This window comes from Mustela nivalis (genome assembly GCF_964662115.1).
Source record: "Mustela nivalis genome assembly, chromosome: 9".
NCBI lineage: Eukaryota > Metazoa > Chordata > Mammalia > Carnivora > Mustelidae > Mustela > Mustela nivalis.
The window spans coordinates 82,377,983-82,395,847 of record NC_139028.1 but is presented as its reverse complement, the minus strand read 5'-3'; the positions used below and the strand labels follow the sequence as shown (position 1 = coordinate 82,395,847).

General features: G+C 38.2%; 1 protein-coding gene across 4 annotated transcripts in view; it reads right to left on the bottom strand.

Annotated features, from left to right (window-relative positions):
* The window catches only part of GAS2 (growth arrest specific 2), a 127,128-nt gene extending 110,676 nt beyond the window's left edge, over positions 1 to 16,452 (bottom strand). The window contains exons 1-3 of one of the 4 annotated variants that reach the window (XM_082684144.1): positions 14,717 to 15,025; positions 14,437 to 14,562; positions 7,471 to 7,635 (exon numbers count right to left, since the gene is read on the bottom strand). In XM_082684144.1, coding sequence (XP_082540270.1) covers positions 7,471 to 7,615 — 145 coding nt within the window. In that variant the 5' untranslated portion in view covers positions 7,616 to 7,635; positions 14,437 to 14,562; positions 14,717 to 15,025. Of the gene's footprint in view, positions 1 to 7,470; positions 7,636 to 14,436; positions 14,563 to 14,716; positions 15,029 to 16,185 lie in introns of those variants that run through there. The other 3 variants (XM_082684143.1, XM_082684145.1, XM_082684142.1) reach the window with 3 other exon arrangements.
* Between the last annotated feature and the right edge of the window lie 1,413 nt (positions 16,453 to 17,865).

Here is a 17,865-nt window from a genome sequence, read left to right as displayed (position 1 = left end):
CTGTTAGGCAAAACCAGATCTTCTTTAATCAGAATTATGTAGCTCTTTGGACACATTAGATTAAAACCACTAGATGCAGTAGGATTCTAGAATTGTAGGACCACTTCTTCCCTAGCTGTGTCCTTCCATGTTATTGGTATCTTTCAGAAAACATAGGGCAACGACTAGACACAATTAAGTAATCATAGAGTACCAACTGACCCACACTGGAGTGTAAAGACTATTAACTTGAAGGTTAATCTAAAATAGCCTAGTCTAAGGGTGCTGGGGTGGCTCAGTTGGTTGAGCCTCTGACTCTTGATCTCAGCATAGGTCTTGATCTCAGGGTCGTGAGTTCAAGTCCTGTGCTGGGTTCCATGCTGGGCATGTAGCCTACTTAAAAAAAAAAAAAAAAAAAAAAAAAAAAAAAAAAAAAAAAAAAAAAACGCCCAGTCTAGTAGTAATATCTTTACTTCTTGAGTTCATAATTGTGGACTTTCATCTTCATATCACCAATTTAGTCACGATTGACAGCTTGCCAATAGACAAAGATCAGGGAATTTGGTTAAAGATTGTGGTTAGTCACTTTCTCATAAAATGCTGGGGCCCAATCATATGAAACAAAGATCTGCCTGAAATTTTTTGTCAAGTAACTAAATCAGCACACATGCTTATACACATCATTCCTCCCAGAAGTATGCACTTGCCATAATTTCCATAATGATTAAGTATCAATCAGTAGTGTTTTAGACTGCATCCACCTGGAAAAATAATTCTTCTTATCTTCTACTTTGCTGAGAAAGAAAGTTTTCCTCCCAGTAAGTTAGAAGTACTAAACAAGTTCCTAAAGGTACAGTAACATCTAATAATGCTGTTTAACATTCGAGGTTTAACTGTATGCCAGGAGCTTTACATGTATTCATGTTTTTAATCTCCTCACCAAAATCTGTGAAGTGGGTGCCATTATGGTACCCATTATACAGATGATGAAACTGAGGTATTAGATTAAGTAATTTGTTTAAAATTACTCAGTAAATCTGGATCTTTAACCCATGATATCTAGGTTTAGAGCCTAATGCTCTTAGCCACTATGCTTGGCTACTTAAACAAATACTTGCTAAATACACCAATGACTGTTTTCTATGATAAAGTAGTCTCCCTAATTCTGTGGTCTTTTTCTTTGTAGAACTCCAACGAAACCTTTCTGAAACAACAACAAAAACCACTTGGGGATAAAGATACTGTTGCTAAAGACTGAAGAGCAGTCCACTGTGTACATCAGAGAATGGCTGAAGAAGTCATTCAGGATGCTTTGATGGGAGTCCTGATTCCCTGCAGAAGAAAACTGGTGCATATTATCTCTTAAGCTGATGCAGACAGGACCCAACTGTACTGCAGACTCAAGTGCCCTTCTCGATCCCAGTATATTTCTCTAATTGAAGAACTCAAAGCAACTCATCTGCTGTCTTAACTTAGATTATTCAGGGTTTTGAAGATAGGGAGATAGAAAATAATTCATTATATCCAGAAGCCCTGGATCAATACCTGCTCTCTCCTGATTCAAAGTATCTATCTGGCATTAATGTCAAGAAAAGACAAAGCTGTTTCTGTTGGAAGAGTTGGGTTAAAAAAAAAAAAAAAGAATTATCATCTCTGAAAGGTGTCAATTTGTGAACATAAATTTGATGCTTTAAACTTTTGAACTAGCATAAGATACCATCATTCCTAAGGAATTTTTATTGTCTATATCAATTTTTATCATCTATATCTATATTGTCTATATTGAGAATTCGGTTGGCTAAGGTAAATGGCTTTAGGAAAAAGAAGTAAGAAAAGTTGTTCTGAACTTATTAGAAAGCAGTTGCATTGGACAGCAGCAACTCCAGTAAACAGGTGCTTAACTGGTTAATGTTGAAATATGATTAATTTAAAAAAAACAGAAATTTTTGAAATACTATTTATTGATTATATTAAGCATATCACAAATGGATTTTCTTTTCTTTGCATATGGAAAAGTCAGACAAAGGGTAAATCACTATAGTATCAATTACCATGTTGCATTTCTAAATTTAAGTGAAATCAATTGAACATTAAGTAATTTGTAATATATTTTATGATTTACTCAAAGTCCATATATCCAAATCCATATATACTTACATTCTAAAAATCTATAATCTTTAAAAACAATGTCAATTCCTTTGATGCTTAGTAACTAAAATCTTTTCTCAAAAATATATTGCCATATGGTTCACATAGTGTTATTCAGCAAATACTAATTGAAAATAAAGGTAGACCATTATTTTCAAATGTTAAAGAAACAACAGGTGAAATAAACAATTTGAGATCATTTACATTAGTATATTCATTTCAAAGTCAAGTCAACAACAATCTTCAATACTCCATCAGTAACCATGAAGTTCATAATGTGTCTCATGATGGACTATATAATCTGGGACTGTTAATTTAAGAACATGCCATTTTTTCAAAATAACAATTAAATGTCTCCCCAAGACTTATTTGTATAATCATTTGATACTCAAATATGTCCTAAGGACACAGTTAAATAATAAATGGGCAATAGCCTTCATGAACAAAAATAACAAAACAGAAGACTGAAAATAAAGTAGAAATGTATACATTTAATCTAGCAGGGGACAATGGCCAGAGAAATGTTTCTTAGGTAACAATAAAGGGGTCTTTGGGATTCATTTGTTGTCTTTTCTGAAAGTTGGTCATAAAATGCACCATGGTTCTAGCCACCAGAAAACGTACTTGGACTAGAAAGACTATTTTCAACAAGATTAGTAGATATCTCCAAGGATATGTGAGTAGACAGTAAACATTATGTGATGATCTTCTCATGAATCAAGTATGTATGTTATTTCATAAACAAATCCCAACTATCATAACTATTTATTCATCTTAACTAGTTAATTTATCGCAACATAGCTGGAATTTAATATTCTAATATATGAATTTTAATTTAAAAAATTGCCATTGTTGCCTTAATTCTATACCTAAGAATGTAAAATGGTGTTTATTATTGTTACTGATTAAACATATAGCACCTGAAAATTATGTATTATACCTCCATATATGGCATGAATGTGAATATTGGTCTATGAACTAATGAAATAATTTCTTCTCTATCAAACATTTTTATCTATCAAAAAAATCTGAATACACATTGAGTGTTCCTTAAGAAACTACATCTTCCAGTTGACATTTTATGTATAGGACCAGAAATACATGAATTTAGAAAACCATTAATACTCCTTTTAAAAGACATAAAAGGAAAAAAGTTATATTCCAATCAAGTATTACTAAAAAGAGACAGAAAGCCATTCCACAAGTGGGTCCACATCATTACCTAATTAAAAGCTTTAATTTAGTATATAAATTTCTACTATCCAAAAAATGCAGATACTTTACATAGAGACAGTATCAACATTGAAACTATTTTCAAAACATCTCTAACTTTCAAGTAGATGAAAAACAAGACTTGAAAGAGAGCTACACAATGTACATTTGCAAATATTTAAAGTGATAAAATGGTCAATAATAAATAATTTAAAATTTACTTTCATGGTTCCATTTCTAAATTATGTGAATTCTAAAAGTATCTATTATGTATAATAAAAATATCTACTCTCATAACCATACATTTTTTTCTTCCCTTCCTTATTTTCACCATTCTAGTACATAGTGTATTTTCTTAACTCCCTATGTTTTACCACTTTAAAATAATCTCAAGTTATTGGTCTACTTTCTAAGTTACCATGAGGATATTCACTTGAAAGCTATTATCTATCTACTTTTATGAATTTAAGTCAATGCAAGGTTGTACTTGACTATATCTTGAAGATTCCTTTTCTGAGAAAAATTCACAAGCCATCAGTTGCATTTTTGTCACCAACTACCAGCATCAAAAAAAAAAAAATATTCTTCTTACTCTTTAAAAGAAAGAGTATTCACTTATGTAAATTACTTGCTCCTTGTTTATGCATATTGATGATCTCAAACTGGGTCTGAAGAGATGGATTTCTTGGAAACCTAAACTTTTGGAACTGGAAAGGACATTAGAGATCATCCACTCCAAGTCCTTCATTTTATGTTTGAGGACACAGAGCCCAAAAAAGATAGCTGAGTGACTCTGGGCAAATTTCCTACTGAGTGGCAAAGCCAGAATCAGAAGCCAGGTCTCCTGACACCCAGTTAGGAGCCAGGTCTCCTGGCTTTTGGTCCAAGGATCTTTCCATTACACACACACACTGACTCTCTATTCTTTGAGGATGTCCTGGGCTGCTTACCCTGATCAAACTGCTCTGTAAATGATCACATTCACCAACTCTGATGTTTTAATCCATTCTTATTTCCTTCTTTTTACATTCTTATTGCAACCTATATCTTTTAAAGTTTAAAACAAGTCCAGTTAGGGGCACCTGGGTGGCTCAGTCGTTAAGCATCTGCCTTCAGCTCAGGTCATGATCCCAGGGTCCTGGGATCGAGCCTCACATCGGGCTCCCTGCTCAGTGCGGAGCCTGCTTCTCTCTCCCCCACTCCCTCTGCTTGTATTATTTTTCTCGCTGTGTCTCTACCAAATAAATAAATAAAATCTTTTTAAAAAATAAAATAAAAAACAAGTCTAATTAGTGAATTATTTATTCACTTCCTTATTTAAAATGTTTCTTTTTCAATCTATCCCAAGCCCTATAAGAACTGGTACTGTATTCGCAATCACTATTTTACTCTCCAGTACTTAGCGGACTGTGTCTGAAACAGTTAATTGAAATAGTTAGTACTTACCAGCCAGTTAATTATAATGTGCTAGATCTTGTTCTAGAGCTGGGGATCCCATTCAAATTTCAAACAATGAGGTTGTTATTAGTATTATACTTGTTTTACGGATAACAACACTGAGGCACATTGCGTTACGACACTTGCCTGGTATAAGAGGGGTAACGGTAGAACTGAGATTTGAATTCAAGTGTTCTAATTCCAGAGTCCATTTTTTTTTGAAGATTTTATTTATTTATTTGACAGATCAGAAGTAGGCAGAGAGGCAGGCAGAGAGAGAGAAGGAACCAGGCTCCCCGCTGAGCAGATAGCCCGATGTGGGGCTCCATCCCATGACCCCGGGATCATGACCTGAGCCAAAAGCAGAGGCTTTAACCCACTGAGCCACCCAGGTGTCCCACCAGAGTCCATTTTTTAAACGAATATATTATGTTGCAGCACGCTCAAACGTTTGTTGAATATACAAACTTACCCGCACAATCAAATTAACAGTATCACTGAACTCTGTAAATGGAATAACAATGGAATAACAATGGAATAACAATGAAGAACTGTATAGTATTTACAATATGCCCAGCACTGAGATACACCTAATGTAATCACTTAGCCCCACAGCAACCCTACAAAGGAGACCCTAACATTATTTCCACTTTACAGAAAAGGAGACTGAGGCCCCGACAGGTCAAGTAACTTGCCCAAGGTCATATTGCTAGTAAGTGGCAGATCTGGGTTCATACACAGCAGGAGGTCTATTTCATGTCTGTGTTTGTAACTCCCACTCTATGCTGCTGTACTTGCGGTAGACCACAGCTGAAGACAGCTCAAAGTTCATAATAAATTACTCACATACATAACAAACATTAGTGAAACCTCGAGAGACAAAAAAATAAAAAATGAAATAAAAAAGGAGAGGAAGAGGAAAAAAAAAATCCATCTGTCTAGACAAATTTGACTCCCTGTATGTGATGAAGATAAAAGCTCCTCCTTTTTTTTTTTAAAAGATTTTATTTATTTATCAGAGAGAGAGAGAGAGGGAGAGAGAGCGAGCATAGGCAGGCAGAATGGCAGGCAGAGGCAGAGGGAGAAGCAGGCTCCCTGCCAAGCAAGGAGCTCGATGTGGGACTCGATCCCAGGACGCTGGGATCATGACCTGAGCCGAAGGCAACTGCTTAACCAACTGAGCCACCCAGGTGTCCCCAAAGCTCCTCCTTTATACAGATGTCTTACTAAGAGGGGTAGCCCCTTCCTTCTAGCGGATACAGTGCCATAGCATAGTGCAGGGTCTTCCCGGGAATGTCTTCTGCATTTCTGTCCTTACCCTATGGCAGGAACCCTGCACAGCCATAGGCAATAGCTTTGGCTACACTACACAGAGTCGTCAAAATGGTGTACACACTGTGGAAAAAGGAGACATCTACCCTCACAATGAAGGCTTAAAAAAATGTCACGGGGGCACCTGGGTGGCTCAGTGGGTTAAGCCTCTGCCTTTGGCTCAGGTCATGATCCCAGGGTTCTAGGATCGAGCCCTGCATCAGGCTTTCTGCTCAGCAGGGAGTCTGCTTCCCCCTCTCTCTCTGCCTACTTGTGATGTCTCTCTCTCTCTGTCAAATAAATAAATAAAATCTTTAAAAAAAAAATGCAGTGGCCACACAAAACCCCAGAGCCGTGGTGAGCAAAAGGAACATCTTGCTGAAATGTGCCAAAATCTTGCCAAATCTTGTTAAAACCTTGCTAGGACTTTAGATAAACAGGGTGCTCCTCACTAAGCTCCTTAGTTCCATCAGCTAGAAAGTGGGGAGAAAAAAAATACTTGCCTTGAAGGAGTTTTTAAATAAGAAAATAATGTTAGTGAAATCCTTTCTGCAAATAATAAAGCACCATATAAATTCTATGTTTACTCAATATTCAAATCTTCTATCTTATATGTCCATAAGGGTCTTTCCCTCAGGTTTTCATCCTGTTCTCTGGGAAAATCTACTGATGAAAACAGCACTGCTCTAGATGATGATTCTTTAAATGCATGACTCCATTTTGCACAGGGTTGAAATTATATCCTATGAATATGCTGGCACTATAGAAATGGAAAAAAAAAAGAAAGAAAAGAAAAAGAAAGAAAGAAAAAGAGTCAGTCTTAATGTGAAGTCGCATGTTTCTCAGAGACAGCTTTTGGAAGAGTACTTAAAAACAAAAGTGAAATGAGAAGAAAAATTTCAGTTCAAGGTTGGGTGACTCCAGTTAGCTCTTTTAGACAGAGGATAGATGTTTTTGTTCTCAAGCCTGGGCATTCAGCAATTTCAGAAGGTGCGCTACAAAAGTAGGGCAAAGAAATCTAGTTTTAGATTTCTGTGGCTGTGGCCTGTGTACAATGTCAAAAGAACAGGCCAAAGTGGTCAGCTGCATGAAAGAGAAATCCAAGATCAATCAGATCAGCGTATAGATGAAACAAGCGATTTGGCCACACATTTCCACCTTTCAGTGCATGACACTGGAATTGCTAAGCACAGTTCTTGTGAGAGATATTGAGAAATTCCTTTAAATTTTCCACATTCTTCAGGTTTCCCAGACATAAAATCCAAATAATGAAATCTTTCTTCCCAAGTTGCTGTCACATGCCTAGGTGAAGGACATGACATGAAGGGGGGAAAAAAAAAACCCTGTTATCTTTGCTCCCCAAATGAGATCTTATAACCTTACCTAATAGATTGGTTAACCACAAGGCCAGATCTTCTTTCATCGGTAGCAAATTAGCCTCATGTCTGCTGGCCAGCCATTGGCTATACTGATGCATATCAGACAGGCCGGGTCCACTGCGCACTTTTGGGCTCAGAGCAGTGCACATTATTTATGCACTCGTAAAACCTGTTTTGGAAACAAAAGAGCAGTTGCTTTTTATATAGACGTCTCTTGTTAAAATCTTCCTGCCAAGGACATAGGAAGGAACCAGGTCCATGGACGTTTTGATGACAGGTCAGGTTATTAATTATTAAACCCCATGAGACACTGTTTGCTTTTTCTGTACGGCCTATCCCTTTTGACCAACCACCTGGTAGGGAACAGCAGCAATCTGAGGTCAAATAGAAAAATCAAACACTAAGCTCATGTAAAACATCACACTGGAAAAAGCTTCTAAGGCAAGAAATTCCACTTATTCAAAAGTAACAAAAAGGGCTTGATTAAAATTTTAGTATCCAAATTATAAACTCCCAACATTTGGGTTAATGTCTGAACCAATTAATTTTCCATAGAATTTTTAGTACTGAGTACAAGCAATGACATAATTTGCACTATTTACTGTGAACCTAGGGCCACTACGTTTCTTTTTTTTTTTTTAAGATTTTACTGATTTATTTGACAGAGAAATAGAGAGCACAAGTAGGCAGAGCTGCAGGCAGAGGGAGAGGGAGGAGCAGACTCACCACCTGATGAGGGGCTGGATCCCAGGACTCTGGGATCATGACCTGAGCGGAAGGCAGAGGCTTAACTGACTGAGCCACCCATGCACCCCTACTCTTTTTTTTTTAATTTAAATTTTTTTTAATTTTTAAAAAATTTTGTTATGTTTTTAACTTCTTTTCAGTGTTCCAGAATTCATTGTTTATGCACCACACCCAGGGCTCCATGCAATACGTGCTTTTCATAATACCCAACACCAGGCTCACCCAAACTCCCATCCCCCGCCCCTCCAAAACCCTCAGATTGTTTTTCAGAGGCACCCCTACTCTTAAAACTATTACCTAGAAGATTAAGCGGAGCACTTGGTTCTTTGCATATGGGTAAGCTATCATGGACTCATAGTTTAGTGAACTGGTGGGGAGAAAGGAAAGGAAATGCTTTCAAAGAATACCTACTTATTCCCATCTTAGAATTAATGAAAAAAATAAACAACTACAACAACCAAAAAATAAAATAAAATAAAATAAAATAAAATAAAATAAAATAAAATAAAAAACAAGAGTGGATAAGTGACTTAACCAAGATCATATATACTAGATCATGACAGAGTCAGGCTTGATCCTGGGTCTTCATACTCTAAGACCATTATTCTTTCCAGAATGATATATTTTACAAAACAGATTCATCAAGAACCCATACTATAACACAAGAATTACACACAATCCTAATAAATACTGCCATAAGATTTTCTTTTATCTTACTTTTTCTTCCCACTTTATACATTTTACAGACTAGTTTTGCTTGCAGTCATCTTTAGAGTAGAAGTAATGAAATGTCTTAAGTCTATAAAATAAAAGATGATTTCATTAACCCGACCACCTTATAGATGGCACAGTCCCCTGTGTGGGTTATAGAAAGGATGTTTGAATATATACTTGGTCTTGAATGTAGCACTTTGCATGCATCATTTATAGGACCTAAAACTACAGGAATAATATTAAAGTCACTAAGGTAAACAAACCCATCAGTTTAACAATGTGTAGGACTGTATTCTGTATACAAATAATGCATATGAAATAACCAAGTATAGTATGACTAATGAAAATGAAAATATTTGCACCTGGCAAGGAGCACGGTAGATATAATGGGGCTTTCAGCTATATTTCAAGATTTATGGTATTTTAAATTCACCAACATAAATTGTACATACTTCTGTCAGTTTTATTCTTTACGTAATATTTGTTTCTACTTATTATACTCTAATTCTCTTAGCATAGGTTAATTTTTTGCCTTTTGAGTCTGCTTTTGGAAAAAAAAATAAGACAACATTATTTGTTCAGAAAATTGTAAGATGTGACAGTTTCCCAAACATTTTGGTGTAATATTAGAAAAGACTGGTAACATGAGCCAATACCTAAAAAGTGTCATAAATGTATAATCTTAAAACATAGGCAATTTCATTTCCAAAACAATTATGCTTTCGAATAACTTTTTGAAAAAAATATCAATAATTATCTTTAAAAACATTTTTTATAAATCTGTATATATCTAATTATCTAAAGTGAACCAGTGCAAAAGTGAAAGATTTTTAGTACATTTTGTTGTAGGTTACTAAATCACCATTACAGGAGCCAGAATGTCATCATTGCCTATTTTTTTGCAGTCAATCATCGTATTTTTCATATCATGTCCTGAAGCTTTGTCCAAACCCTGTGATTAAATACCAGAAATCTAAAAAGTTTTGCTCCAGTTCTTTTAAAAATAGGTCCAGTCCCAGGAAAACAAGACATCTCCCTGTGGCTGGTTAGGATTCCTATAGGCTAGCTAGTCTCAGAAACAAACATTTAAGTAATAATACATTTAAGCACATGATTCATACATTTCAATAACTAATTGAAATCTTAAAAGGGTTACCTCCAAAATGCCTTTCTTCTCAAGACACAATCTCTCCCACTACTTTCCTGAAAGTGAGATGTGGTAGTTCAGTAACTTTACCTACATCCTATTATGTGCTCTGCAAACTTCTATTTAAGCACCAGAATCCTACTTTGCACTGTAAAAGCAAGAAGACACCTCAGATACTTAAGCTCATTGTCTAGCAAAGAATTCATCAAGGGATAGTTTACAGTAAGCTAATGGCATGTAACAGTTTCAATGAGCCAGAGGGACACAATCCTTCCCCTCAGTTCTTCCAACAGTGAAGTTTTTCTTTTCCTTGACAGTGGCACATTTATTTCTCATGTAGTGTGTCCTGTATTTTGCCAGAAATGTAATTCAAACTATCTTCTGATCTTTATAGATGATTAGTAAGAAAAACAATCAGAGTAATTAGGCAAATTTTGTTATGCTGCTTTGGACATAATCAAAATTATATACAAAGGGAAAAAATAATAAGATTATATTTCCCCAGGAAGCAAAAGTGGGAGAAAGAAGGTTTAGTGGTTAATTAGCAGGTGATAGAAGTTAGACAATTAAACACATGCCAAATACGGGGACCTAGAGTCACTGTCATAGACAGGGCCTCTTCTGTTTACGTGCCTTGGGAAAAAATCAGGATTTCAACCCAAGTTCCACTGATCCATTTTTCATATTTCAAATCACCGTCAAACCTAGCATGACTTTGTGGTTTAGCTGAAAGTCACTGCATGAAAGTCTTCAATTTAAATATGGCAGAGACATGAGTAAGAAACATGGAAATGAATCCAGCTAGGATCAAAATCTGGAGTGTGGAAGAATTATCCTATGGTGAAGTAGTTTCTAACAGAAATGATTAAACATGAATAACATTAATATTCATTCAGCATGAATAACAGTCAAATAAATTTGTATTACTCAGACAAAAGATCAGTACAAGATTATAACCTTTTTAGAATTTTCAGCATTAACCAAGTGGATGAGTTGAATTAGGTCACAAAGAACAAACTATAACAGAAAGATCATTTCTGGTCCTTTGAATTATTCAAAAGTTTTCAAAAACCAAAAGAGATGCCAAGGAGTAGCTTTTAAAAATGGGAAATAAAATGATTAAGGATCTATTAGAATTGAAGAAAAAAAGTTAGGTTTGGGGGAAAGAAAAACATTTTATATATCTAAATACTGAAAGATATTACCATGAAAGTTCAGATAATCTAAATATTTTAAAAGCTTGATAAGTGACTTTGATAAGTACTAAGCAAAGCCAATTGTTTTGAAGACAGAAGGACTGAAATGCTTCTACGACCCTCTGAACTATGGCTTCTCCACGCTGTATGGGTCTCTCTAAAAACGAATAACTCAACCCTCGGGATTTGGAATTCAGAAAAATAAAACTTAAAGGGAAAAACATGCAGAAACTTAATACGGAAATCTTCAAAGAATGTGTGTGTATTATTTTTTCTTTCTTTCCATAGTAGAACTGATTCTGGAATAACCATTATGAATATGATGAGACTGAACTAGCCCAGGGAAAGAAGAAAAAAAATTAATGACTCCATAAGTAAAATATCACATGTTTAAAGACTGTTTAGTCTGTTGCTCCAGAATCCCGGTTGAAGACATCACAGTTTTGACTCTGAAAAAAAAGTATGCTTTCACGCCACCTAGAGGTGTGCTTTGATTACAATCAAGATGGTTTCCAGTCTCTCTCTAGACTTTGCTGACATGTTATCAAAAATGTACTGCATGGAAAATAAATGGAAAGAAAGAAAAAGAGTAAAATTATAAATATTATATCACTACTGTCTACTATGAGATCCACTGAGAAGCCTGCTTAATGGATAGAATATTAGATTGGGAATCAGAAGTGGTGGGGTCAAATACTTCTACTACCTAGCTATTTAATAGCTGTTCTGTTCCAGTAGGATGAATTTTTCTTTGTACTGGAGTTCTCCAGCGTGTAAAATGGAGGCTAATACCTCAAATATAATTGTGAAGATTAAGTATTTGTTCTACTTTTTGGTTTATATTTTATACCCTGTAATAGCTAAACCCAAATCATCCTCATAGAAAATGTACCAAAATAAAACTACTATTGACATATTTTAAAAAGAAAGTTCTGTAACAAAATAGAAATATTTTATTGAACTATAAATCACTAAAAAAAGTCAAAAAAGGAGAAATGAAAACAAGTGTTAAGTAAAACTATAATTAATGGAAAATCCAAAGTTTTCTTCATATTGACGCGAATGAAACCCCAAGCGATGAAGGAAATGTTAAGCTCTAAAATGAGATGTTTACATGTGTTTTAAAAGTAAAGTTTGGTAACAAATTATACCTCATTTTTGACACCAGTTAAAGATAGGGGAACACCGTACCTTCAAAGTAAATGAGAAAGGATGTCACTACACAACCCCCTACCCAACACACACACACACACACACACATACACACACACAGACTCCTTAATAGTAGCCATTTAAAACAGAAAGCTAATGAACCCGAAGTCAAGGGCCCCATCCTTAAAGGCCAATTTTGTTCTGATCTATAGCACCGACCTCATCCTTATTCAATTCTGTGTGTTATGAGTGTGAAACAATGAAGAAAGAAAATTTATAGGCCAATAACACCATTTTAAAAAATTAAACTAACAAAGAACACCACACGCCAAACACCCTTTCAAAATTTGGAAGGATAAAATGCTATCTTTCAACTGAAATTCAAAGAACCAATAACCAAGGACTACTCTAGATGGCTTTTCCATCATTCTGAGTTCTTTCATCCTTTGTGATTCATTTTGGCTAACCAATAACATCTCTACAAAGCTACCTATTCTCAACCAATGTCATGAATGCCAAATCTTATCCTAAGGCCCTAATTAGAAAATAAAAACTAACATTTAATCAGAAAGATTATTCTAGATCTTTAAAGTGGACCTACAGGTTGACTAAGAGGCACAACTTGTCCACAAATTTAAAAAAAAAAAAAAGCACCAAGAATAATGGCAAATGATACTCATTATCAATTTTTCTAAGTCTGTAGTAAAATCTTTAAACTCAAAAGGGCCTTAGAAGATATAGCAGTCAAATTCCTGATTCTATTTTTTTAATGATTTTATTTATTTATTTACTTATTTGTCAGAGAGAGAGAGAGCACACAAGCAGGTAAAACAGAAGGCAGAGGCAGAAGCAGGACCCTGCTAAGCAAGGAGCCTGATATGGGGCTCAATTCCAGGACCCTTAGATCATACATAACCTGAGCCGAAGGCAGACGCTTAACCGACTGAGCCACCCAGGCGTCCCAAATTCCTTGTTTTTAATAAGAGACTAGAGGCCTAAGATATCTTGCCCAAAGTAACAAGGTTATTTACTCACAGAGTCATTAAAAATATCCTACTCAACTTTCCTGGCCTCCAATTTAGAATAATGCTATTTTCCCCCAGAAAATCTTTCTCTTCTTGCAGCCCCGTGATGATTTGTCTTGAACTAAATGATGGTATAATGATAATAATTCCTTCTCAAATCATGACCCAAAAGTTAACACTGAGTGGGGATTGAGTCTTATATTTTCATGGCATTTTCTTTCACGTTTTTAAAATCCTACTAATTCATTCTTCCAAAGGATTTAGCACTGGTTTTTGGACCCCTACCAGATTAACTTGAAACACAATTTGAACAGAAAACCATCTGAAAGTCATGAATCAATTAGGCTAAGGACTTACCTCAAAATTTCATCTAAGTTGATTAAGTGAACCTTAATTCATGAGAACATTTTGGGGGTTTTGATGTTGTTTATGATACAAAGATTTCTGTTTTACTTAACTATAATGCGGTTGAGAGCTAGCAGAGTTCTACACCATCTTGAATATGTATCTGTTGCATATAGTCTCATATAAGGAGAGAACAGTAGTTAAAAACCCAACTGACCCTGAAAACATTTAGGACAGAAAAACTACACAAGCCTTACTCATTTTGACAGCAGGTATTTTCTCCCTTCTCTCCAGTCTTTTCTTAAGTCTAAAAACACTAAGTGGAAAATCTTGATTGTTGCTAGGAAAAAATGAAAAGAAATAGTGGGATCCTGTTTGTGCCTCTGTATCAAAACCACAAAGATAACAAGAGAGCCTTACCATCAGCTGCAGTTTTAAAAAAAACTTGGCAAAGAAATCGTCAGAGCCTCATTGTTTTCAACCAAGGTAACTTTGGCCTTCCAAAGTCTCCAAAAGTCAATAATACAGACTTGCAGCCTTGAATCAAAATTCTAAAATTACACATAAGGTACTTGCGATTAATCTAAGACCTGCTATTTCATCCATCATACCTGTAAGCTGAAGCTTTAACTAAGATTTCTTACCAAGATTCTAGAAAACTCAGTGGCAATCACATGACCTCTTTGCACCGGGTGAAAGAAATTGTGCCATATGACTGTATCTCCAGTAAAGCACAGTCCGTCCACACCACAAATGCAGGGCGTTTAGCACTAAAGTGAAGAAATAAGCCCAAAGTTTAGTTAGCACACAGGCTGAAATTCAAGCTACCTTCCCCTTCCAGAGCCCATCCAGGCAGCCTTGTGAGAAGGCCCTTATGTGCTTGCAAAGGCTGTCTGTCCCATGCCTCAGACATCTGTCCCTTACCTTCTCTTAGGCGGTCAGAACCAGGACGCCCATGTTGGAGAAGGCCACCACAGCCACCACCCCCTCCTTCGCAGTTAGGGGGGAGCATTCCTCGGGAAGGAACCCATTGATCGATTTCAAAGGCCGGGCTAACTAGACCCCAGCTGCAGCTAATCAGCGTCCCCGCGTCTAAGAGGTTGGGGGAAGGAAGCAAGGAGCCACAAGGGCCCCTTCCCAGCCTGGCTTCTGCGAACCTCCGCGCTAGGTGAGGGGGAAAGGTGGACTTCCCCCGCCTGGCTGGCACATCCGACTTGTCTGAGCCTTTATTTTAACAGTAGGAGGCCAAATGGGTGTTCCTGTGCACATGCAGATCTTATTTCCCCCCACAAAAGATCTCCTATAAACAACTGACTTAGCTTTGTTTGGAGAGGGTGCTTGGGGAGAGGGAGGAGTTTACAAGAGGGACGGTAAAGTCTTGCAGACTCTTAACTAGAAGTGGATGAAGGGAAAGGAGGTTGAGAGAATGAAGAAGAAAGCGGGAAAGGAAAGGCTTTGATTTCAGAAAAGGTTAACGGGAGGGAAGTACTGCACAGCCCACCCCCACCCCAATTGTACTGGAATGTCGAAGAAAACAGAGTCTGTTAACCCCTGCTTTTGCTCCCTCTCTAGTCAAGACGGTAAAAACTTCGGAGGACTGGGCTAGGTTAGGCAATTCACCTTCCTGGGCTGACAAGTTAATTTTGCTGCGATACCTAATGCCTCCAAAGCAAAGTTGGCTCCTCGGGGCTCCCCCAAACTGTTTGGGATTCCCAAACCCTGCTCTTCGGATGAAAAGAACAATACCACTATGCAAAATCTTCCCAAAGGGGGTTGATTCATTCGTTTGTTTATTCACGTTTAAAAAAAAAAAATCAAATTCTGTGAAACTCATCAGTCGAAAACAGAGAGGATCTCCCCAAATCCTAAGGGTCGTGTTCTTTGCTCCCATCCCGGGCTCCTCCACTCTCGTAGAGCATTCAGGATCAATCCGGGAAGAGCGCCCCGGCTCGGCCCCCCTCTCCCCAGCCACCGACCACGCCGAGCATGCATCACAGAGACCCCCGCGCACGAACGCCCAAGTGTGCGTTTCGAATCCATGCGCTAATTACAAGTCCTCACTTCCGTCCCTGGTTGGCTGAGCCGCCCCAGCGGGCTCTCGGTGCGGCAGTCATTTGGGCTGTTCCACCACAGGGATGAGGAACACACGGTCGCGTCCAGGGCACCCGAGTCACCCACTGCAGTGCCCACCCACGGAGCGCCGCAGCCGGTCCAGCGGTCTGCGGCTCCTCGCCGGTCCCAGCCGCGCCCCCGAGGTCACCCGACCGAGCGCCCCTCCCCCGCCGCCCCCCGCGCACCCGCAGGCAGGGCTCCCGCTGCCCCGGAGGCTGAGCGCGCGCTGCGGCTGCGGCGACGCTGGCGGGAACCCCGGGCTGGCGGCCCGCCTCGCTCACCCCGCGTCTGGAGCTGGCTGCCGGCGGCTCTCAGAGGCGCGGGGGCTCCCGGCTCGGCTCCCGCAGCGTCTCGGGGCCGGCCCCCTCCCGGCGCAGGTCCTGCAGCAGCCGCGCTCCGCACCCCAGCAGCCCGGCGGCAGCGGCAGCAGCTTCAGCCGCACTGCCGCTCTTCATACTTCTCTGATGGCTCCTCTCGGTGCTGTTTGGGAAAACGATTTTTCCCCCCTGCCAGAAACAGATTTCCTACATTTCATCAGTCCACATAGACCGAGCGGAAGTAAAATGCTTACTTTTTCTGGTGGACGGCAAACGCAATTGACACTGATTTACCCTTCAAATGGGGGAGAGATTGTATTACAAGCCCTTGGCAGCAGTTCCGAGGTTGGGGCCAAGCTCCAGCCCCCTTGTCCCCCAAACACTAACCTAAGAGAGAAAGGGCGGGGGGGGGGGGGGTTGCAGTGGGGAGGGAATCATATTTAACTCCAGGGTTTTAACGGAGTCAATGGCTTTAGCACAATATTAAAATTGGGTGTTGGAAAAGTTTTGCTCTCCTGGCCAGTGATTTTGCAGACTCAGAGGCATGAGCTTTCCAGTAACTTCGGTCGCTCTTCGTTCCAAATTGAACAATTTGATTTCTTATAATTCTTTTTAAACATTAGGTTTTAGAAGAAACAGCACTCACGGCTGTTTTCGCTTTGCAAAAGGAAATACAATTCCACCCTTCCTTCTCTCAGCTAAAGCTCAGCTTTATGTTGAATGTCATGGACAATTTTCTCCAACTGTTGTTTATTAGTACATGTATTCTAGGATGAAAAGTCTTCCCATGAAGTGGACAGATGTTCAAGTGTCTGCTTCACCTCCATAGCACATGTTGACTCTTGCTGAGTGTCCTAATGGCGGCAGGTTACCACTTTCCGCGGAAAGTACCTGAAAAATTTAAACACTTTTGTGTTGTGATTTTGTTTACATCCTCATCACTTCCCTGTGCTTCTCCATCCAATGCCTATGGTTGCGACGACACAGGTACTCTGATCCTCTCTTGGATACCGTTTTTGTTTATATGGTGAATAACTTACCCTCCCCATCTCCGCAAAAGAAAATCTACCTGTAGATCCACATAGCTAAGTGATGTGGCTAATTTTAGATATCATTGAAAAAAGGCATTTTGCTTGTATTACGCTTTCATCTGGAAATGTTATTTGCTCTAAAACATCTAGAAACGGCATCAGTTCTTTGCTTGTATCAGAACAAATAATGAAGAAAGGGAGAAGGATGGAAAAGTTTGGTGGCATTGAACTCCAAGATTTTTATTTTAGTTTGATTTGATATTTCAGCTATCAGCTCTATAGTCCTCCTTGGCTTCCCACAAGGCAGTGAAAAGAGCCATTCCTCATTTTAAAGAGAAATAGCATTATAAAAAGCCTATATTACTGTATAGATACACATAAACAACAACAACGAAATACACAGGGCAGGTTACTGATGAATTTGAGTAAATGATGCTGAATAATAAAATTTATCAGAATTTAACCAGATCTGAATATTCTAAGAGCCCCAATAAAATATCTTGAGTTTCTGAATCGGTGTTAGGCAAAAGGCCAAACATCTTTGATAATTTTTCATGATCAAAATATCATTGGCCAATAGATGTTAATTTAAGTATTATCAGCATATAATAAG